Raw genomic sequence first — 24,169 nt, 5'->3', positions numbered from 1 at the left:
CTTCTTTTGTCGCTTCAATTTCTTATACTGAGAAGGATTTAGAGGTATGTGCCCTTTTAATAGATTCAAAGCGATCTCGCAGAGCGCTTTAATTAGACTATCGGGGGCTTTGCGTAGTATAATAATACGTTTCTTAGGGATCGCTTTACAGAGAGATTGCAATAGCGATTTATTTTTTTTTAAAAGCTTCGACATTTCAACTTTTAGCGATATACGTTACAGGGAATTGATGAGGTAGTATTTGAGCACGCAGGCGAAGCGATTCTGAACACGTTGGCGTTAAATCTACTAATAAATAGCCGTGAGCTTCTCTCGTGGCGTCTTCAAAACTTTCTAGAAAATATTTTTTCTTTGTAGGGAATATTTGATTAGCCAGTATACTAGCTTGTAATTTATCACGAGGATTTTTAAACAATACCATATAATTGGTATTGAGGCTGATTGTTCTACTGTATTTGCCTTGATGGAAAATGTTTTGCGTCAACAACATAACGCTCATATCTTTATGATGTCTATACTGTGTAAATATTTTTACCACCTCGGGATTGTCGGATGCCTGGAAGATGAGATCGTCGAGGATAATCAGATGACTCTGATGGCTGGGAAACAGATTCTCATCATCAAACGACTCGGGCAAATCACGCACAAATTTAATCTTTTTATTCACTTTTGCAAGGTCATCATACATCGTTTGGTTAGATGAAAAAAAAAAATACAATATTCTCAGGGGATCTTTGCATCACATGTTCACAATTTTCCAAAACACTTTTCACAAAAAAAGTCTTCCCGCACCCGCTTGGGCCAGCAATTAAACATGAGAATGGAATTTGCAATCTCGGATCAAAATCAACTTGGTCATTTCCATTTTTTTTTTTTTTTTTTCTTTCCTCCTCCTCAAATAAAACACAATATCGCTTTAATAACCGAATGGAAGAGTATAACCATCGGATAGCAGACGTCGTTTGTCGTACACCACTTTGAACTTTTTCATAAATGAGCTGTTTCTCAGATGAAACCCCTTCTTATTACGTACAATGTTGAATTGGGGGGTGGTGATAACATCTGACCGCGCCCCCTCGGAACTAATGTATCCCTCCACCAAATCCTTGACGCTGTCAAAATTAATGCGTTGACACGCGTCGACATTTTGGGTGATACCTTTTACCTTCATTACAGTTTTCCCGCTATCCCGGGTTCTGTACGCGTAGCTCTTTGGTCCTGTTGAGACAAATTCTTGGATACTATCGCCGCAAAGTTCATCCGTCAATTGCCCGAGTAAATCGCCTGTAGGAAGCACGTCCTCATCCTCTTTTACCGAATAGATTAGACTATCTGTATCTGTATATAATACTCTAGCTTGTAGCTTTTCTAGATACGTGTACATTAACATGCGAGCGTACGCAGTGGTCATGCATGCCACAAAAATATTAGCTGACTTGGCAGAAGGTATTTGACAGTTTTGGTTGTAATTGTACTGTATCAGTGAGACTCGGTCATTGAGGAAATGGAAAAACTTAACTTCGTACACCCCCGAAAATAATAGATTGAAAAAACGATCAGAATTATTAACAATTTCTGTTTTATTTAAATTGTCACGCTGTCCGCATTTGCCCCAGAGAGAGTTCATACATAATTTAGACACCTGTCTTTTTGCCGGATTAAATGCTATTTTAGTAGCTTCAAGTTGAATACCCTGATTTTTGTGATAGTCGGCGATATACTGCTGTTTATCCTCTTCACCGATGACGTGAGAGGGAAAGCCGGAAGCCTCCTGTTTTCCCTTGAGAAAAGTGTGCATATATTGTTTAAAAATGTCATTACTCGTCTTATCAAAATGCCATACTTCGTCAATTTGTGACACTGTGTACCCTAAATCGAGCGCTTTGATAAATTCGAAACTCACCCACACGCCCGACAGCGCTCTTTGCTCATCGTTATGCTTACATTCGCTTTTTTGATTATTTATTTCTGCGCAGGTGCGACATAGTGTAAACATTAATTTACCTTTAGTAGATTTATAGGGCAGTACCGGAAAGTATAGCCCTCTCGGCGGGTTGACTGTGGCTTTGATAAAACCAAAGTATTGCCTCGGATCTCCAAAATCTTTATAAATAATGCGAGGATGACCCAGAGGGTATGAACAGGTGCTATTAACAAAAGGGTACAAAGAAGTAACATCCACGTACAAAACGCGCTCGTTATCCGCGGCTGTATAACGCAAAACAAAGGCGTTTGTTCTCCCCCCAAAAAGCCCGTCGCGTGCTACAAGAGGTTCAGGGAATTTTGAATTACGCAAGAACTCTCTTATCTCAGGATCGGAACGCTTCATTTCCTTCCATACGTGTTCGCGCATAACAGTAAGATGTACGTCGTGTTTGTAAATCAGATTGCGCATTTTCTTTTCACACGCTTCTAATTTTTCTGCGAAAGGTTTCTTAGTCATCGGACAAATCTTGGCAGGGTCAAAACATTCATGACATCCGTGATAAAAACATCCGAGGTATTCAAATACCCAGGCCTTACCGTTTATATTTGCATAACCATCAACATAATATTGGCCGATCTTAACTTCGCCTCCGTTTAAAGCGTTTCTTATGTCTATATTTTGACTATGCATTATCCACATTAGATATTGGATCGAGTCGCGCGAGAATGTCTTAACCCTTTGATTATAATGATCTGACGGACTAATCGCTAGAGTTTTAGGAAGTCGAAATTTAGTTCTGAAAACCTTCATACACGCCGACGCGATTGTTACAGCGTTAAAAGGGTCTACACCCGTACTATTTAAAAACTCCTCCCTAAATCGCTCACAGCCCATCTCTAAAATTTTTACATCGTTTTTGCAGTACATTAAAGATTCCTCCGCGAAATTAAAGACGCCTTTAGACGCTTTCTCGTACCATTTTAAAAATTCTGATCTTTGGGAGGTTGTCATGCGCTCTATACCATAATATTTTGGGTCTGGATAAACGCCTACATAATCTAAATGCTTTAGGGAACTGAATGAGTGGGGGAAGTACCCCTTCATTTGATCCTCAAACCCCATAGAAGTAGGCATTTTATTAAGGACCATACTAAGAAAAGCTATTGAATCGATATATCGTAGTTTGTAATGTACATCTGTAAAACAGATAATTTTGCTACCTTGCATAATAATTTCGGGGGTAATAGCCAACTCGATCATTTTGTTAATTAAGATGTATGAATCAAAGGCTCTAGCATTATGAGCGATAAAGGTCGAGTTCTTAAAACGCGGATTTCTAAAATAGTCAATAAATCGTTCAACGCAATCTGTCCCTTTCCAATTTTTTTCGAAAACTCCCGATTTTGTACAGACTAAGTATGCTTTATGGTTTCCGTCCTGATCTATATAAGTTTCAAAATCATAGTAGATTATTATTTTACACGCGGGGACCTGTTTTAAAGTCGGCATAAAGCATTCATGAGGATCGTCATTATCCGACAGGATCTCCTCACACACCACGCAGCGGGTTGGAGGACAAACATGTTTTGAAGAATTATCGTTTAATTTATGGTACATAGAAAATCCGCATTTAAGACATTTTTTGTACGTGTCGCAATTACTCTTACCCGTTTCCTTCAGCTTTTTATGTTTAACATAACAGTCGTTATTTAAACAAGTTTTATTGCAATCTTGGCAATAGATAAGTTTTATCGGCTGTTGTTTACATAATGGGCACAAACATATACATAAATGAGGATTTTACTGATATTGTTCGAAAAAAACGGAAAGAACTTATACCAGAAATGAAAGCAGCACGGGAAAGAGGAGATATTGCCTACCTAAAATACGACAAGCTTATAATTCATCCCCGTACAAGCACACCCAGACACTTGCACCAACACAACTCATCAATAAAATGAAGGAAGACACAGTACACTTGATGACGAAAAGTTGACAAATACTAGAATGGAAAATCTATACCCAAACACAAAAAAATTACAAATATTTGATTATACGGAACATAAGACATCTGATCCAGAAAATGGCATTGATCCAGATAAATTTTTATGTAGTAACAACTATGACCTTGCCTGCGAGTACCACACTGATGAGCAATTCAATGTAAATGTAAGTAAGGATTTTCGTGCATTCTCAATCATACATTTTAATAGTAGAAGTCTATATAAAAACTTTACAGAAATTAAAAAATGCTTGAGTAAAATAAATAAATTCCAAATTATAGCCATATCAGAGACATGGCTTGATAATGAGAAAATAAGCGATATAGAAATGGAAGGATATGAATTGTTTACAATGAATAGGGAAAACCGAAGGGGAGGAGGAGTTGCAATATATGTTGATAAGGTTTTCAAATGTAGTAAAATTGAACATCTAACTACTACTGTGGATAATGTAATGGAATGTGTAACTATTGAAGTTCACATAAAAAATATATCAAACGTAATTATAAGTTGTATATATAGGACACCAGGATCATGTCTTGATACATTTAACGATAAGTTAACAGATATCCTTAGTTATACAAATGATAAAAAATTGCGAATATTGTGTGGTGATTTTAACATTGATTTATTAAATCCTAATGGACATCAGAAGACAACTGATTTTATAAATATGATGTATAGTAATAGTTTATTTCCTGTTATTATAAAACCTAGTAGAATAACAATCGATACAGCTACACTAATTGATAATATATTCATAAATAAAATTGACCTTAAAATAGAAAGTGGACTCCTTATTAACGATATAAGTGATCACCTCCCGATCTTTGCAATTTTTTATGATTATTTTGATAAAAAAATGAAGCCGACTACTTACACATTTGAAACTAGAGTAAGAACAACACGCTCCATGGCTGCCTTTAAGTTGGATTTAGAGAAACACAACTGGTCTGAGGTTTATTCAAATAACGATCCTGATATTGCATATAGTGAATTTCAGTCAACCATTATTTCTTTATATAATAAACATTGTCCATCAATTAAAATTACAAGAAAGTATAAAGGTCCAAATAAGACATGGATGACGAAGGGAATACAGAATGCATGCAAAAAGAAAAATAATTTATATAAAAGATTTATTAAATTGAGAACTGTGGAAGCTGAAACAAAGTACAAGATCTATAAAAATAAATTAGCAAATATTATTCGAATAAGAAAGAAAGATTATTACCATGAATTATTAGAACAGAATAAAAGCAATACACAAGAAATATGGAAAACACTAAATCATGTAATTAAAAAAAGTTCTAAAAAAACAAATTTTCCACAATATTTTATAAAAGATAACGATATGGTAATTGATGAAATTTCTGACATAGCTAATAATTTTAATGAATATCTAGTTAACGTGGGCAGTAACTTGGCAAACAAAATCCCAGAGCCAAGAAACAAACGTGAAATAGATAAGAACATTGTAAATAATTCATCCACAATGTTTCTTAATGATGTTAATGATATAGAAGTATTAAATGTTGTGAAAACATTAAAAAATAAAAAGTCTACTGACTGTCTTAACATTGATATGACATTAGTTAAAAGTATTATGAAATATATTGTACAACCTTTTACATATATTTGTAATTTATCATTTAAAACTGGTATATTTCCATCAAAAATGAAGATAGCCAAAGTCATTCCTGTTCATAAAAGTGGAGAAAGACACACGTTTAATAACTACAGACCAATATCATTGTTGCCACAGTTCTCAAAAATTCTAGAAAAATTATTTTCATATAGATTGGATAATTTTATTGAGAAACATAAGCTCTTAAGTGAAACCCAATATGGGTTTAGAGAAAAACGGACCACCTCAATGGCAGTCATGGAGCTTGTAGAAGCAATATCTACCGAAATAGATAATAAAAAATTTACTGTTGGGATTTTTATGGATTTAAAAAAAGCTTTTGATACTATAGATCATTCTATATTAATGAATAAATTAAATAAATATGGAATAAGAGGTTTAGCTTATAAGTGGATGAAAAGTTATTTGGAAAATAGATATCAGTATGTGCAGTTTAATAATGTACAATCAGAACACATGAAGATCACTCATGGAGTTCCCCAAGGGTCTGTGCTTGGCCCTAAATTATTTATACTGTACATAAATGATATTTGCTATGTCTCAAAAATATTGAAAAGTGTCTTATTTGCTGATGATACAACTTTCTATTGTTCAGGAGAAAACCTGAAGCAGCTTCTGACTACTGTGGAGTATGAATTGAATATAATAAAAAAATGGTTTGATGTAAATAAATTATCATTGAATTTAAATAAAACCAAGTTCATAGTTTTTGGCACTAGACAAATCACTCATCAAGTTAAAATTATGGTGAATTCAATTGAAATAGAAAGGGTGAATGAAAATAAATTCCTTGGAGTTATTATCGATGATAAATTATGTTGGAAGCCACACATAGAAACTGTTAAAAGGAAAATGTCAAAAATCATAGGGATACTCTATAAAAGTAAGGATGTTTTAAACATGAAATCATTATATATATTATATAGTTCACTATTATTACCATATTTGACCTATTGTGTGGAATTATGGGGAATGGCATATAAAACAAATACTAACACCGTTTTCAAATTGCAAAAGAAAGCTATAAGAATTATTAATGGATCAAAATATACAGAACCAACACATCCACTATTTATTAAATTAAATGCAATGAAATTTTATGACTTGGTGGATTTTAAAATAGCACAAATAATGTATAAAGTTTATAACAATTTACTCTGCCACAGTACTCAGAAGTTATTTGAAATTAGACACAGTCCTTATAATATAAGGGGTACAAGTGTGTACAAAAAACCCAAAACAAGAACAAATATTAAGCAAAGGTGTGTATCTGTAAAAGGTGTTGATCTGTGGAATCATTTGGAAATTGCTCTGAAAAATTGTGACTCAATGCTGGAGTTTAAAAAAATGTTTAAAAGTAAAGTTCAAAAAAATTATCTATGTCAGACCAGAATATGAAAAATGTACATGTGAGTATGTGTAAATGATCTAGATAGGTATTATGGTATATGTTTAGTAAATTTATGTATATATGTTTTTGGTAAATGTGAATATGTTAAGTGCACTTGTGTATATGTGTGTATATGTATGTATGTATATATGTATATATATATATATATATGTGTGTATGTATGTATATATGTATATATATATATATATAACTTGGATTATATATATCATTTATTATTATTATTATTATTTTTTTTAAATAATTAGTAAATTAAAATTGTATTAATAATGAAATAAGTTTAAATATATTGAGTAAAAGGGGTAGGACTAGATAAGTTTTTAACTTCTTCCTACTCCCTTTTGAACATGTAAGTTATGATTGATTGAATGATTATTTTATTGGGATTTTCTTCTCTTTTGATTGTTGTTGTTTTCTGTTTTATTTCTGCTGTTCATCTGTTTATATGTTCAAAAAAATAATAAAAGGTAATGAATTAAGACATATATTACAATGCCCAGCGCAGTTATGAGTATTCCAGTTTTCGTGCCCTTTGTAGCAGTGTCTGCAGAAATATGTATTTCCGATAAAACCTTCGATTCGTTTTATTCCGTAAAAATGCTCCCCCAACAAAATCACAAACAAAGCATCCTCTGATTTCGGATATTGAGTTTCAAAAAAAGATAATGGTTTACAGCTATCATTTCTATACAAGACTACAATCTTGCGTTTAATAAATGATTCGAATTTATGTACGTCCGATAGACTAACGGCCGTTTGACAGCTTAGACCGACGCTTTCGTGTAAAAAGACAGCCCTTTGATTCGCTTGATCCGTCGTTAATGTTTCATCTAATAAGTATGCTATCGCCAGGGCAAAACACACCTTGTTATCTTTATTGAACGTTACGTACATGTGTTTCTTCTTTTTTCTTAGAATTTCACCGTTTGTAGATTGTAGCAGTTTTCGTTTAGACCCGCCACGCATATTGGAAACAATTTGAAATATAATTTCTATATTATTATTCGTTAGGTTTTCGCCGTTAGATTGTACGAGTTTTTCTAGTAAATTATAAACCTCATTTACAACAATATCTGGATTATTTGTACGATGTAAAAGACAATTTATATTTCTATTATCGCTTATAAGCTCCGTCTGAATGACGTCCCCTTCTACGGTAGACCTAAGAACCTCGTTGATTATCTCGTTCAAATTATCATCAATATTTAAATAGAAATCTGCAAAATCACGGGGTCCGTCGGGGGTGGGTGAATATAAACGTCTACGAAATTCTATATTATTAAATAAGGGCCTTCTAACAATACCCCCACCCCCCTCTTGAGCGATATTGCCTATCGGATATTGTGATACAGATGGTAAAACGTGACTGTTTGATGTCATTTCATCATAAATTTGTAGCATTTCATGAGGAGGTATTGTTACTCGTTCAATATTTTCATCATCATTATATAGTATCGTTTGTATACTATTTTGCGTAAATGGGGGCGGCGATAATGCTAATTCATCCCCTAGGTTTAACGTTTGAAGCATCAAATGACCGGTTACTCGTTCAATATTTTCATTATCATTACATAGTATCGTTTGTATACTATTTTGTGTAAATGGGGTTGGTGATAATGCTAATTCATCCCCTAGGTTTAACGTTTGAAGCATTAAATGATAGGTTACTCGTTCAATATTTTCATCATCATCAATACATGGTATCGTTTGTATACTATTTTGTGTAAATGGGGGCGGCGATAATGCTAATTCATCCCCTAGGTTTAACGTTTGAAGCATTAAATTATCATTAGGGTTTAAAATAGGACGATCGAGGAGGGATAGCATAGATTCTAGAGGGTCGGAAAATTTTTGAAAATGATCCATCTCACCCCTTATATTATCATTGAAATTCCCCTCACGACGTTGCGATCCGATGTTATAGTCTTCCATTTAAAAAAAAAAAAAAAAAAAAAGGTTTACCGTTTAATATTTGAGGAGGTTTAAAACAGTATATTACACATATTCAAGAAGATCACATATAATATGTTTAAGTTTCATCGTCTTAGCCTCATAGACACCCCGCCTCCTTACGCGTCCGTTGTCATCGTAGAATGCAGGGCTAAATCTCCGACGTCTCCTTGACACCCCTCGGTAGATGTCGCTGCCGTCCGCACGTTCGTAGAATGCAGGGCTGAATCTCCGTCGTCTCCTTGTCACCCCGCTACTAGCATCGCTATCATCCGCACGTCGGGATTGCCTTCCCCGTTCGGTACAGCTGTCTGAAGATCTAGACCTCCTTCTGCTTCTACCTATATAGACACATTTTTTTTTTTTTTTAAAGACTTTAATTTCAAAATATATAAAATATCCCATTAATATTACCGTTGATGACCGAAGGTGAGGGTCTCCTTCCACGTTCAGCACCGCGATCTGAAGATCTAGACCTCCTTCTCCGCCCCCGCCTCCGTGTCAAATCTCTACCTACATATATACACATTTAAAAAAAACAAAAAAAAAAACTTTAATTTCAAAATCTATAAAATATCCCATTAATATTACCGTTGTTAAATGAGGGGTGGGTTCGCCTTCCACGTTCGGCACTACTATCTGAAGATCGGGATCTTCTCCTCCTCCTTCCCCTCCTCGATTCGTAATCTGAATATAAAAAGACTTTTAAAAAAAAAACTCTCACAGACATAAAATATACTATCGTTATAATATAATTTAAAAACAAACGTTTAAGATACTCTAGTTTCACTTAGCGTTTCATTTAAAAAAAACACATACACCCACGCCCGCTCTATCACCGCGAAGCCTTTTGGGAAATGCAGTCTTCCGCCATCTCGCAACCCTATACCACTTGGGGGTTGTAGTTCTATACCCCCGCCACGTATTCTAGTATTAGTTTAAAGATTATAAAAATATATTATAAACTTTTCTTAACTATACATAAAGTTAAATCTTATATAATATTAACTTACCGCACGATGTATTACGTCGAATAACGCTTATCCTAGCTTGTCCGGCGGTCAGCGATGGTATTATTTGCTGAACTTCCGCATCGGAAATATCTTCGATAGCGGATATCTGTCGTTCCGGGCCTCGCTCCCCCGTGGCCGACGCTCCGTGTATCTTTTCTCGTTGATTTTCAGGCAGATTCACGCTAGGGCTATTTAAGGAGGCTTGAACTTCGTCCGGAATCGTCTTGGTAATGCCACATGTGCTTGGCTCTTCCTCGTATGCGTTTACACGGTTCAAACGAGAACCAATCCTTGGAGTAGCCCCCTCTAGTGGTCTTTCACCTGTATTCATATAGTGTATAGATTTAATGGTCTTTTCGTAAATGGCCTCCGTCTCCCTTCGTAATATATCGTCTAAAAAACAAAAAACAAAAAACAAACTATAATAAAATATAGACATTATAAATATAAAAGAGAAGAGAAGATAACTCTCACCAAGATCGCCAGGACTATAGATATCACCCACTCCAATAACTAAATAGTTTTAGAAGACAGCATTATATATTAGATTCTATAAAAAAAATATATAAAACTCATACAGTCTATAAACTATATCAGCGGTTACTAAAGTTTCAATAAAATATATTTACAATTTGTTATAATCCCTCAGATCTCCATCCTAATATTTTATAAAAATTAGAAGTTACCTTCAGCCATCCTGCAATCAGAGATGAATCTTTAGGGGTCTTTAGAGGTCTGTAAAAATGCCTATCTGTGTAAGGGTTGGAAGTGCCTCGAAAAAAACATTCTAAAAAGAGGCGGTAAAGACACATGGTCGTAAATTATTTTAGGGGGTATACTTTGTTTTAAAAAATAAGTTACTTTCTACCTATTTAATAAAATAGAAATCGATTAACGCCCCTATATCATCATCCATCGTTTCATTGATATCAAACATTGTTTAACAATACAAACCCTCATGACAACGTTTAATACACAATTATTTTTTTTTTTTAAACTCATCTCTCACTCTGTCTTCCTCCTGCCATCTGAAACCCCATTCACCCCTCCCCTCCTCCTCTCTCCCTTCCTCGTGTCAATTGAAGCCCCGCCCCCCTCATTCACGCATCCAGAGCATGTTCATCCCTCACTCTGTCAATTCTTGGTTTTAAAACATGTCTCACTTGTAATGTCACAAAACTTTCCATAATCATGATTCGCCCGTCTCTCTATCTCCAGACCTCAAGGTATGAATGTGTTCACGTCAAATTCACTCTTACAAAAATGTCTGTATCGAAAAGCCCCTCCTACATATTTTTTTTCTTTTTTTAAAAAAAAAGAAAGAGTCGAGCCTTCGTCATTCTTTTTTTATTATTTTATTCATACATCTTATTCCAATATAAGTCTGTTATTGAGTCTGTGTATATGCGCGCGCGCATATGTTTTTTAACATCTGGAAGGAAAAAAAAAAAAAAAAGCTCATCCTCATCGCCCCAAAGTCTAAAGACATAAAACAATCGTCACCCCCACCTATTTTTTGTTTTTCTATCGCTTTCCTGACCATATGCGGCGTACAAAGAGGTAAGTCACAGCTCCTTTTTAAAATATTACAAAGATCTTTTGACCTTGACACCCCCAATTCCTCTCTCTTGGGATAAATCAATCATATCGGCCTACCACGGCGCTTCTTACATTTTTATCAAAAGCGGTACTCTATAATCTACGGGAGGTCTCTTCCCACCCTAGAGGGTTATCACGGTCGATTCATTTCTCATCATGCTGCACAGGAAATGTAGCCAGCCAGCCGGACGTGCCCTCCTCCACGCCGGCCATTTCCTTCCCACCACCACCACCCCTCCCCTCTTCCACATGTTGCACAGGAACACACAGGCACATACAGGCGCACGTCTCTCTTTGAAATTCTATTATTTTTATCGTTTTTTCCTACATCAAAAACAAAAAAAAAGTCTTTGATCGTGACCTATTGACCTCCGATCCATCATTTTTATCGTCCCCTTTCATCCTACATCATAACAGGCCTTTGATCGTGACCTCTTGACCTCCGATCGATCATTTTTATCGTTTCATCCTACGTCATCAAAGGACATCAAAGGACATCAAAGCGAATCAGGTCGTAAATCATCGTTTTGATCGCGACGGACTAAATAACCAGCTATTACCTCTCTCTTTCCACACTGTTGACCATAATTTTCTTTTGGAGTCTCTTAGTAAATATTAGCTTTGAACTCAATAGCTTCAAGGCCATGTGAAGACCCCAAACAACCCCAACTGATTTGACCCCAAATCAGTGCTGCATCATATTGGCATTTCTGAATGATGATGCCCACCTTTTAATTTTTTATTTTAGACATCCACATATTTTATATATATATATATTTTTTTTTTTCTGTAAATATTAGCTTTTGAGCTCAATAGCTCCCAGGCCATGTGACCTATTGACCCCAAATCAATGCTGCATCATAGTGGCCTGTCTGATAGATGATGCACACCTTTTTTTATTTTTTTCGTTTTAGACCTCCACTTATTTTTAACAATTTTTTTCTGTATATATTAGCTTTTGAGCTCAATAGCTTCCAGGCCATGTGATCTAATGACCCCAAATCAATGCTGCATCATAGTGGCATGTCTGATATATGATGCACACCTTTTATTTTTTTCATATTAGACCTCCACTTATTTTTAAAAAATTTTTTTGTAAATATTAGCAACCCCTGGGCATTATCTTATTTTGAAATGACTTGGTCAGAACCATCAAAAAGCCCAAAACGGGTCACAATAATGCCGAAGGGTAGCTTCTTGGTCATGTGACCTATTGACCCCAAAAATAGTCCTGGCTCATAGTGGCATGTCTGCTCTATGACACATACCTCTTTTTGTTCTGTCTGATTAGACCTTTTTTTTTTCTTGTCCTCTTTCTTTTTTGTTATTGTCTGGTTCGACAGCACGGTTCTGTGTGCTCAGTTGGTTTTGGATGTTTGTTGATTTTGGACTGAATAAAAGCAAAAAAAAACAAAAAACGTTCCTTCATTTTAAATGAACTTAATATTGTACATATCAATGTTATTGCTCAAGATCACCCCACAAGAGTGCATTCCCAGTGAAACGTGAATTGGTACTGTGTTATAGTGAAACAACTGTTAATAATAATAATAATTAATAATAATAATAATAATAATAATAATAAACAAACATTTTAAACTGCGTTTGAATTCAATTTTAGTTTTGAAAACTGATCTTTTATTTTGTAAACCGAATGTCGTTCTCCGTACCAGCGGATGTCGTTCTCCGTGCCAGCGCCCTTTTCGCGCACACTACAGTAAATCCTAGAAAAGGGCGAACAGATTAAATGAAGTGAGGCTGACTACGTCAAAAAAAAAGGCGGCTAGCTTTACCAGAGTATGCACCGGGCTCTAGGTGGAGGAGTGGAACCGTCACTTGCTTTTGGTGCCGGTGTTCCGACAAACCAGCATATCCGTCGAAGTAGCATACCTCACACATCTGCGCACGCACTACGCATGCGCAGTAGGCAATTACATCATCACACTGTCGAACTCGTTGGAGCAGCATACCTCGGCTGACAAGTAAGTAAAAGTATGGAATAACTCATTATTTAGAACTGCATTTTACTTCGTTTTGTAATTATTTTATATAGTGAAAGTATTTTATGCAGAGAGTAAGTTTTGTTCTGCAGTTAGCGTCGTGGATCACTGTGCGTTATTATTATGGCACAGTGACAGTTAGATGCTTGTACTCAGACCCGTCACCAGAAAGAAATTGTAGGGGGGCATTACCTTGTTTTGCACACTTTATCAACCTAAATCTAATGTTCATCAGGTTGAACAGCGGCATTATGACAACTGCAAAAGTGTTCAGAAATACTTACTTAAAAGCGGCAGTTCGTTCTGAAATCTAAAAGACAAACTGAAAAAAAATGTGTAGTTCAAAAGTTCATTTGAAACAAATCCACTCTTCACTTCTGTAAACAACTATGTCCGAATGAATGACTCTGTGACCCAGCCCCTTCTATCTGGAATTGGCTTGCAGTTGCCTTCATTTGCGTGTTGGATTCGGGCTGTACGATATGGACAAAATTTCCTTTCATTTTTGCCAGACATCTCTATTCTTTGATCTTTGACTCAGCATGAGACTTCACATCATTTTACTTTTTTTATGGTGCCTTCTGTATTTTGTGTTATTTTATTTCTATACTTATACCGATTTTTTTTTTTTAGTATTTTATTTGCGTGTATACTTATCTACTTATATTTACTCTAATTAATTTTATTTTGTGTTATTTTATTTCACTTATGTCTACTAAAAGACTAATTTCTATTCCATGCACAGCACTTTGTATGCAGCAATGGATGTTTTAAAAATAAGGTTGAGTTATGTCGATGATATACAGAAACAACATATGGGTTCAGTGAAAAACTAAGCAGAATATCAATCCAAAAGGATGTGTAAAGTGCTGTTTTTTTAATTAGAACTTAGTGACAGTCATCAACATGAACAAACTTGGCAATAAAAAAAGAGAATTCAACTCACATTGTACTGCAACTGCTTTAGTGATAAATAATTTTATGCTCCTTAGTTGTTGTTGTGTATGTGTGACTGCTTGGGTCTGTACTGTGTATTGCTACAATTCATCCGTGCTGTGTGGCTTGACTAATTAAAATAAAAGTTTGACACTCACTTGTAAACGTAACCAGTGGACTCAGGATTCCCATTGATGTCAACTGTGTCATCCTGGATCGAGTTTTGGCATTTGGTGGCTTCCATTAAAGCGGCACGACGTGCTCACTGCTCAGTCTTTGTCCCAGCGCCAGCCGGCAAATGCACACTATCTACCCGGAAGTAGATTTGGCTAAGGCACGTCTGCAGAGCGCACGTCTCCCCCCACCCCACCCCATCCCTCCTGATCCTGATTGTCATTGGCTCGCTTAGTTGTCAATCACAGCCAAATTGAAAGGAGGTATGTGGTTGGCTGGCACGCCATGCTTTACTTAAAACAGAAGGTGCAAGTTTACGTGACTCTTGCTAGGGCGGCCACGGCTGACTGACAGGGCGGGCACGGACCCCCAAGGCCCGCCCATGGCGACGGGTCCGCTTGTACTAATTCAAAAACAATTTTGGGGCTTCACTAATGTGTGTTTTTTCTTCTTATTTTAAGGTGCAATGTGAATTCTGTCTGCGGTGGACACATGCTGAATGTGCAGAATAACGTTTTTAAGTGTAAAAAAAAATGCAACTTAAATTGCTGACTTGCTACAGCCATCGTAGTTTGAAATCTTATGAGACGTAGGATGTGTAGTTTTTGTCACTTCATGTTTTTGTACTTTTAGCAAACTGGCAACGTGTATTGTAGTTTGTACATAAAATATGTTTCATAGTCCTCCTGCATCGGTTTTCATTTTGAATTCAACAATAAAGCTCTTTTTTTTTCGAGTCTTCTCAAATGTATACCTCGTCGGTATGCTGATCCGACAGAACACCGGTGTTCTGTCGGATCAGCATACCTCGTCGGATCAGCATACCCAGGGCCGGCGCTAGCTATTTTGGTGCCCTAAGCAGAAATGTTTTGTGGTGCCCCACCCCCCAACACTCCGTCCGCACACCCCATCACCCCTCCCTTGGTGGAAATGAACTGATCTGAGTATTTGTCAACTTTATTAAACAAAATAACTTGTAAGTAGGGGTGGGTTTGAAATATCGATATATCTCTATCATATCGATGCACCTTTTCATATCCCAATATAGATACATAAAACCATGTATCAATATATCGACCCCCCAATTTTTGTCAATTTATTTACACAGCCTGTGCTGTGGTTGTAATTGATTTAAATTATTATTTATTGTTTTTTATCAGGCCATGTTAAATGAAACAGATTAATGTAACTGCAATGGATTCAATTCCTCATGTAAATATTCATATTCTTACTAATGCATTAAATTAGAGCAAGAAGTTTCTACTCTTTGCAGCATTGGTACTTTTGACTGTCTAAAATATGTGCTGCATGAATTCCTCAATTGAATCGAAAATCGTTGTGAATCATGAATTGAATCGGGCCCTTGTGAATCGAATTAAATCGATTCTGGAAATCTGAATAGATACCCAGCCCTACTTTTAAGTGTCAATATTGAAGTTTTAAAAATGTTCACAAAAATAAGTGATAAATAATAAGTTTTTCTAAAACTAACAATGACACCAAATACTGAAATAAATAAAGCTAAATGAATTAAAATAAAACTCAATGCCACTACTATTGACAAATAAACATCTGGAAATAAACAAAGTGCAAGCAAGTTAGTAGAGGCCCTACAGAGGCACATGTCTCCATTTCTGGGCTGCAAAATCGGCTATCAGGTCATCATATGACAGCTTTTGTGCAATTTTTGCATTTATGTTAGGGTATGAAATGCTCCTTGACCATATTGAAGCATTGATCCTGTATTCAGAAATACAAGACAATATTTGGGGATTCTACAATGAAATATGGTTTTGAACCAACCATGGTACAAACATTTTCTAAATTGATTAGGATTATGGTATTGTGCAGGCCTATATTTAAAACACAGGTACATGAAAATTTTAATAATCTACCTTTTTAGAGAAGGACTGATAGGGCACTATGTAAAAATTCTGGACATAATGTTAAAACTATGAATATGAAATTAGGAAATCTACTTAGCCTTAATATGATTATTATTATTATTTTCAAATTACACTTTCACCAGTACATGCCACTCTTGGTCGTTCCATATTAAACAATATTGTCTCGTCACATTCCATTTAACATACCGTATAATGAACGTGCTGGTCACAACCATTCCACTGCGGCGGTTTGGAGTGTTTTTGTTTTGGTTTTTTTTTGCTAACTGTGGTCATGTAAACGTAGCTGCTACAAAATAAACAAATTGTCATACCTGCAAGTGCGAGCATCATCTCATTGTTTTTTCTTTTCCTCTTTTCTGCTCCCAATTCGTGATGCCTTTTTGATGACATGTCCAGATATCCAAGAATAAACTTCTGCCAAATTTGCGATTGAAGCATAAAGTGCACCCCCCCCCCCTCCCCCTTTCCCTAGTAGTTTGCTTCGTTGGAGCAAAAGTGCCCCCCCCCCCCCCCCCTTTCCCTAATACGAAGGAACAAACTACTAGGGGAGGGGGGGCACAAACGTAGACCAGCGATACTGCTCGTCGAGTAAATAATGCTACGTTATTATTTGTATTTATTAACATGCTTTACAAGCTTTTATTTTAAATATTAAACACTGATATTATAATTACTAATATGATTATTTTTACGGGCTTGATTTGGTTTTTGGTGCCCCCTTAGGCAGTTGGTGCCTTACGCGCAGTGCGTGATCAGTGTATGTGGAGCGCCGTGTCTGAGCATACCCGTATGCAGATCTGACAGCTGCCTCTATCGTGCTAGCATACGTAGTCAGAATAACATTCCTACGTTATGACGATCCCGTAAATGATAATAATACACTGCAATTAGGCTAAACACAGATGCATATTAAAAACACTAGAGCTACCAAAGAAGCAAATGTATAGTTAGTTTTAACACGAGCATGCTGTTCTGACGGCTGATTGTAACATCGGTATGCTGTTTTGATGGCTGAAATGGGCACCCACAGCACATTGTTGCCTTAGTCTACTAGTCAAGAAAAAATAAGGCCAACTATAGAGCCACATTAATACTTCAGAGGACAATATGCCAACGCGCTCCCACAAACGATTTGCATGAATTTCTGTATTTTTAGATGATTTAAGTCTTCGCGTCTCATTCCGTTGTGTTCATTTTGCTGACTGCTGCGTTCAGGTGTAGGCTTATGTGCACAGGGTCGTCATACGAAAACATTTTTATATATCAAAACAAACTGTTGTCAATAAATCAAACAAAAACCATATGCAGGCGCGGATGACAGTTTCCTCACCAAACTGAGGCTGAATGCACATTATAATGACTTGCACGCTAATTGCCCACTAGGTGACACAATTGTCTTTCTAATTAGTGTAAAAGGCAACATTATAATCAAACAACAAAATATTGGCTCCAGCGATACCCATTATGTATGATAGTTGTCTACATGACAGAAAATTGTCTAGATTTAATTGAACAGATTTTGCAGGCTGTGAGAGAATTTGCCAGTTGGAACACCATTGCTTAATTTTGAAAGGTACATTTGAGAAGACTCGAAAAAAAATGAGCTTTATTGTTGAATTCAAAATGAAAACCGATGCAGGAGGACTATGAAACATATTTTATGTACAAACTACAATACACGTTGCCAGTTTGCTAAAAGTACAAAAACATAAAGTGACAAAAACTACATATCCTACGTCTCAAAAGATTCCAAACTACGATGGCTGTAGCAAGTCAGCAATTTAAGTTGCATTTTTTTTTTACACTTAAAAACGTTATTCTGCACATTCAGCATGTGTCCACTGCAGACAGAATTCACATTGCACCTTAAAATAAGAAGAAAAAACACACATTAGTGAAGCCCCAAAATTGTTTTTGAATTAGTACAAGCATCTAACTGTCACTGTGCCATAATAATAACGCACAGTGATCCACGACGCTAACTATCAAAACAAACTGTTGTCAATAAATCAAACAAAAACCATATGCAGGCGCGGATGACAGTTTCCTCACCAAACTGAGGCTGAATGCACATTATAATGACTTGCACGCGAATTGCCCACTCGGTGACACAATTGTCTTTCTAATTAGTGTAAAAGGCAACATTATAATCAAACAACAAAATATTGGCTCCAGCGATACCCATTATGTATGATAGTTGTCTACATGACAGAAAATTGTCTAGATTTAATTGAACAGATTTTGCAGGCTGTGAGAGAATTTGCCAGTTGGAACACCATTGCTTAATTTTGAAAGGTACATTTGAGAAGACTCGGAAAAAAAAGAGCTTTATTGTTGAATTCAAAATGAAAACCGATGCAGGAGGACTATGAAACATATTTTATGTACAAACTACAATACACGTTGCCAGTTTGCTAAAAGTACAAAAACATGAAGTGACAAAAACTACACATCCTACGTCTCATAAGATTTCAAACTACGATGGCTGTAGCAAGTCAGCAATTTAAGTTGCTTTTTTTTTTACACTTAAAAACGTTATTCTGCACATTCAGCATGTGTCCACCGCAGACAGAATTCACATTGCACCTTAAAATAAGAAGAAAAAACACACATTAGTGAAGCCCCAAAATTGTTTTTGAATTAGTACAAGCATCTAACTGTCACTGTGCCATAATAATAACGCACAGTGATCCACGACGCTAACTGCAGAACAAAACTTACTCTCTGCATAAAATACTTTCACTATATAAAATAATTACAAAACGAAGTAAAATGCAGTTCTAAATAATGAGTTATTCCATACTTTTACTTACTTGTCAGCCGAGGTATGCTGCTCCAACGAGTTCGACAGTGTGATGATGTAATTGCCTACTGCGCATGCGTAGCGCGTGCGCAGATGTGTGAGGTATGCTACTTCGACGGGTATGCTGGTTTGTCGGAACACCTGGTTGGCGCGTGTTCGCTTCCCCGCCTCGGAGACTACGTTTGTTTGTGTGCGTGTTTGTGTGAGTGAAGAAAAAAAAAAAAGAGAACAATGCAGTCTTTTGTGGGGCGTTTGAAGTAGGCAAAGGAGACAACAGTAAATAAATAAGAATAATAAACTTTATTAAATATCTTACGTAAAAGACAGTTCAGCAGACGAGAACCAATACGTGATTACGCTGCGACTGCGCCCCTTTTGTCTTTTGGCCCATAATCGGCCACACTGACAGTCATGTGACATTGTGACTCCACTTTCGTTTCGTGAAAAGTGGAATTAAGTTTCGTTTGTCTTCGTCGGCCACATTTGACGCGTCGACACCATGGCGAAAGTGGCCGGCTGTGAAGGCTCCCTGCTCAGCCTTGGTGACGAGCTGACCTGCAGTATCTGCCTGTGTACTTTTGACTCTCCGGTGACCATCCCTTGCGGCCACAACTTCTGCCAGGACTGCCTTCTCGCCACTTGGAAAGAAACCTACACCTGTCCGCAATGTCGGACCAACTACAGCACCAAGCCGGAACTGAAGAAAAATACGGTCCTCAGCGCCGTGGTCGAGACCTTTAAAGTGCGGTCGAAGAGCGAGGCAGACGTGTCCGTGTCCGAAATGGCGGAGGGCGCAACGGTCACAGGTGCAGCTATACGCTGTGATACATGTATGATGGCGGAGGCAGTTAAGACGTGCCTCACTTGCATGGCCTCCTATTGCCCCGAGCACCTGCGGCCGCACCGCGACAACCCGGTGTTCCGCGTACACCAGCTGACCGAGCCCGTCGGCGACGTGCTGGAGCGCATCTGCCCGGACCACCACAAGCTCATGGAGCTCTTCTGCACCCAGCACGAGCGTCTCATATGCACCCTCTGCCTCCAGCAAGTACACAAAACCTGCGACTTTATCCCACCGGAGCAGCAGAGGACCAAGCAAGAGGTATGTTGAAACTAAAATGGAGAACATTCAACATGTGCACAAAAATTTTATTTAATTTTTTTTCAAGATTTCACAATTATATTTAGTGTAAGTATTCTTTTTCCCATTTTTTTTTCTATGTGCTCATTTCTACCCAAAACAGAGACACTACTCCTTTTGAGTTTAAAAAATAAAGAAGCAAAGCTCGGTCCTCGAGGGCCAGAGTCCTGCAGGTTTTGGAGGTTTCCCTGTTCCAACACAAAGTGATTCCAATTAACAGGATTTTTATCAGACGTATGCAGAGCTTGCTGATGAGTTGATCATATACGAGCTGTTTTGGAGAAGGGAAACATCCAAAACCTGCAGGACCAAGTTTGTCCACCCTTGCTAAAATGAGCGTGTCTTCACTTTTGAGCGCAAATCAGCTATCAATGTTGTCCCAAATTGTAAATTCTCATATACAGTCCAGTTGTCCTCAAATTTAAATTAAAAATATCTAATGATTGTATATCACACACGATCAAACACAACTCATCTCTTCATTATGGTTCAGTTTAAAGTACACTTTTTTTTTTTTTTTTTTTTTTTTTTTTTTTTTTACATTCCATTTTTATTGACTTCACGTCATTACAAAGGTCACATTTCCCATCTTCATGTTTATTAACTCTTTGACTGCCAGCCATTTTCGGAAAAGGTAACCCCACACTGCCAGCTCATTTACAGAATTTTACCGATCTTTCAAGCGCCACAGAAAATGTTGTGTTAGGACTATGGAAACGCGGATACTACCAAATGAAAGATTGAAAGTCTCATCTTTCATCTAAAAAAAAGTTTGTTTCTACCTTATTCGGATCTTCAGTAATCAACAATAGAAAACAGCTTCGTTTCACCCAAATCCTCTATTTTCTTCCAAAATACGGAGAAATCAAGCTTTTTGTGAAACAATGTTATTTCATGCACTCTAGTGAATTTGGCACTTTTTTTTTTTGCATGAGGGATTCTACAAACACCTAAACTTCTATAAAACACTACCCCAACAATAAAAAATGTTTTTTGATTGCAAAATAACAGTTTATTTACATGCAACAGTAGCAATCCGAACAAACAATTTGGAAAACTCTGCAAACTATTTACACGTGCGCAACAGTTTTTGTCAGTCTGCTTCTGCATGGACTGATTTGCGTAGAGGTTGGTATGATGAACGATGTGCTGGAGAAGTTCATCCGTGATGAAGAGCTCCAGGATGTCAGCTGGCAGGTGGGAATTCAGCTCTGCTGCAGCATCCCTTGGTCCTGGTTTTGCAGCAAAGGGGAAGATGGTTGGCTGCCAGCCGAATTCATCAACTTCAAGCCAGCCAGAATCTTTGGGATCTGCAAATATACATTTCAATATCATATTATTTTAGAGCAGTGTGATGCAATGTGTGTGTGTGTGTGTGTGTGCATATGTTTACCTTTTTTTTCTTGGGTGTATTGGTTGATGCACATTCTGTAAATTATAGAAGACGTTTATCATCAAATATTTTATTAGTGCTGTGGAGAATGCCCTATGAGGAGGAGCTGAAAGAAACATATACAATTGCAATACTATCGAAAGACTTTCCTTTTAATGTTGCGGTGTATTGAAAACGTTTTTGTTTTTTTTACCTTTCTTTGTCGTAGAACCAGCGGTCGGACGTTGCTGTGAGCACGATCTATAAAATATACATTCACGTTTGTATAGGTAATAGATGTTTTAGTGTATATCAGCACATTTACACACGCTGCTAGCAGATCGCCCGAGAAAGTTAGGAAAGTAATCTTACGAGCAATCTCTTAGCATGTTAGCGCTTACCTTCACGTTCTTTGGAAGACTTTTCAAGACTGTCTTGCATCGGACCCATAGTAGTCGTCATCGTCCGATGAAACATCATCTGTGCAGACGTGCTCGGTTGTGCGCCACTTTTCTCCGGTGTTAGCATCGCTAGCCGGTGGGGCCTTAGGACGTGGTCGAAACGGCCGCGTCACCGCTTCAACTATGACTTAACCCCGTCATCACTGTGCTCTTGATCACTGGTCGATGCTTTTGAGCTTTGAAAATAAGGATCAAGCGTGAGCTGCTTGCCATCTGTAGCCTTTTTGACTCCCTTAGCCAAGTTAGCCATTCTCTCCCCCTCAACACTCTAGCTCAGCCTCTCTTCTTCTACTGTTGTCTCCAACCCGATCTTGTCCAAAAGACTCATCACAGCCATCTAGTGGCCAGGAATACTCATATAGTAACCCGATCGGCTTGATACTTGGAGCACAGCTGCCCAAGGCTTTCCTCCACCCGTTTCCATAAAAAAACATAGTAGACGTCAATTAACGTCTATGGCGGCCAATCCTAGGATTATACTGAACGTTTTTAAACGTTTATGGCGGTCAAAGAGTTAAGAATAAAAAGTGTTTGTCCTGCTGTCCAGTGACGTCTGTCTTGGACTCAGCTTTTAAAGGATGATTCTGGGATTTTTAAGTTGTCCTAACTTAATACACTTGTAAGTTAAGTCAGGGTAAAAAATGTCTGTTCAGAATGAAGTTAAGTTGAGTTAATATAATCAGGGCAACTTTGGCCAAAATGCCTAAAAAAGGTGCACCCAAAGTAAATTTGTAGCTGTTCTTGAACCATTTGTAGTACCAGCATAGTTTTGGTCTCTTTTTGAAGATAACATTTTGAATTTTTCTCCCAAACAGTCGGAATTTGTGTAAGTGCTCCTGTCACTGAGCTATGGATGTTTGAATACAGAAAAAAAGGGCAACTTTTATGTGCGTCTAATTTCTTTTCACAAAATCTGCCTTGAAAATGAATTTAGAATGTTGATTAGGACTTTAAACACTACAGGATCAAAGCTCGAGGTCAACCCTAGTTCCAGTTCAAATTTGACAATAATCCTACAAAAAAAATGAGCATTTTACACATGTTTACCTAAAGGTAGGAAAGGTAGAGGCCAACCCCAAATGAACATTTGACCTTTGCACCCATATGGGTCAACTGTGTGGAAAAAAATGCTTCTCTTCTTCAACATACAAGAATGCTCTTGGACTCTAATGAAAGCTTAGACTTGTCTTAGATTTTAAGCTTTACTTACTAACCCCATGAATCATTTTTTCAGAGTCATATGGGTGTATTTTTAATTTTTTTTTTGTCCAAATCCACACCAAGACACACCTGAGAGAGTCAGGAGTCAAATGAAATGTAAACTTTTTTTTCTTTTTTTTATTGTTGTTGTGACCTACTAAACAGGATTATTTAAATGCATCTGTTTTTATTGTCTTTGCAGTCCAACTTGAGACAGAAATTGGGGTTTTTGGACAACAAGATTAAACAGAATGAGACCGTCATATCTCAAATGAGAGACATGCAGCTTACCCTGAAGGTAACACACTTTTATCGGATGTGGGGCGGGCGCATGACGGTGTGCAGTCTAACCCCGGGTTTTCACCGGATGCGGTTGCGGTGCGGTTGCGGTGCGGTGCGTCTTGACTGCGTGCTCCGGACGGGTCAATTTTTTTGTCAATCCACACCGGCTCCGCACAGCTGCGGTCCGGCAGCTCCGTCGCCGCCCACTTCCCAACGTGTGTCGCGGGACCGCGCGCGCGCGATCATGTGGCATTTCACAACGAAAAACATACAGAAAGTCTGCTCAACAGAGAAGCAGAAAGAGAGGTGGACTTCTTTTAATAACGAGAGTCGGGTCAGTGCGGG

General features: G+C 37.3%; 3 protein-coding genes and 2 long non-coding RNA genes across 8 annotated transcripts in view; 2 read left to right on the top strand and 3 right to left on the bottom strand.

Moving 5' to 3' along the window:
• Positions 1 to 15,338, top strand: part of LOC144021412 (uncharacterized) — a 299,125-nt gene extending 283,787 nt beyond the window's left edge. The window contains exon 6 of the mRNA XM_077525672.1: positions 15,120 to 15,338. Coding sequence (XP_077381798.1) covers positions 15,120 to 15,170 — 51 coding nt within the window. The 3' untranslated portion in view covers positions 15,171 to 15,338. The remainder of the gene's footprint in view (positions 1 to 15,119) is intronic.
• Positions 673 to 14,889, bottom strand: LOC144021410 (uncharacterized). 2 transcript variants are annotated; one of them, XM_077525667.1, is made up of 5 exons: positions 13,342 to 13,523; positions 9,950 to 10,270; positions 9,528 to 9,623; positions 9,351 to 9,449; positions 673 to 9,277 (listed from the first exon to the last, which is right to left on the bottom strand). In XM_077525667.1, the coding sequence occupies exons 1-5, from the start codon at positions 13,514 to 13,516 to the stop codon at positions 8,982 to 8,984; spliced, it is 987 nt and encodes a 328-aa protein (XP_077381793.1). In that variant the 5' UTR covers positions 13,517 to 13,523; the 3' UTR covers positions 673 to 8,981. The 2 variants fall into 2 exon arrangements, 1 of the variants encoding a protein (XP_077381793.1); XR_013284132.1 differs by lacking the exon at positions 13,342 to 13,523 and adding an exon at positions 14,643 to 14,889 and having other exon boundaries at positions 9,351 to 9,623.
• Positions 15,339 to 18,876: 3,538 nt separating the features above from the next.
• On the bottom strand, positions 18,877 to 19,422 carry LOC144021160 (uncharacterized). The gene is made up of 2 exons (XR_013284064.1): positions 19,379 to 19,422; positions 18,877 to 19,151 (listed from the first exon to the last, which is right to left on the bottom strand). It is a non-coding gene; the product is annotated as an uncharacterized LOC144021160 (long non-coding RNA).
• Positions 19,383 to 24,169, top strand: part of trim25 (tripartite motif containing 25) — a 64,715-nt gene continuing 59,928 nt past the window's right edge. The window contains exons 1-2 of one of the 2 annotated variants that reach the window (XM_077525218.1): positions 19,384 to 20,470; positions 23,745 to 23,840. In XM_077525218.1, the coding sequence (XP_077381344.1) occupies positions 19,868 to 20,470; positions 23,745 to 23,840 (699 nt within the window). In that variant the 5' untranslated portion in view covers positions 19,384 to 19,867. Of the gene's footprint in view, positions 20,471 to 23,744; positions 23,841 to 24,169 lie in introns of both variants that reach the window. The other variant, XM_077525219.1, reaches the window with a different exon arrangement.
• LOC144021159 (uncharacterized) lies at positions 21,594 to 22,864 on the bottom strand. Of its 2 annotated transcripts, XR_013284063.1 has the most exons (4): positions 22,283 to 22,864; positions 22,096 to 22,142; positions 21,903 to 22,008; positions 21,594 to 21,819 (listed from the first exon to the last, which is right to left on the bottom strand). It is a non-coding gene; the product is annotated as an uncharacterized LOC144021159 (long non-coding RNA). The 2 variants fall into 2 exon arrangements; XR_013284062.1 differs by having other exon boundaries at positions 22,096 to 22,283.

The sequence above is a fragment of the Festucalex cinctus genome, chromosome 6 (assembly GCF_051991245.1).
Source record: "Festucalex cinctus isolate MCC-2025b chromosome 6, RoL_Fcin_1.0, whole genome shotgun sequence".
Classification (NCBI taxonomy): Eukaryota; Metazoa; Chordata; class Actinopteri; order Syngnathiformes; family Syngnathidae; genus Festucalex; species Festucalex cinctus.
This window is presented reverse-complemented; position numbering and strand designations above follow the sequence as displayed.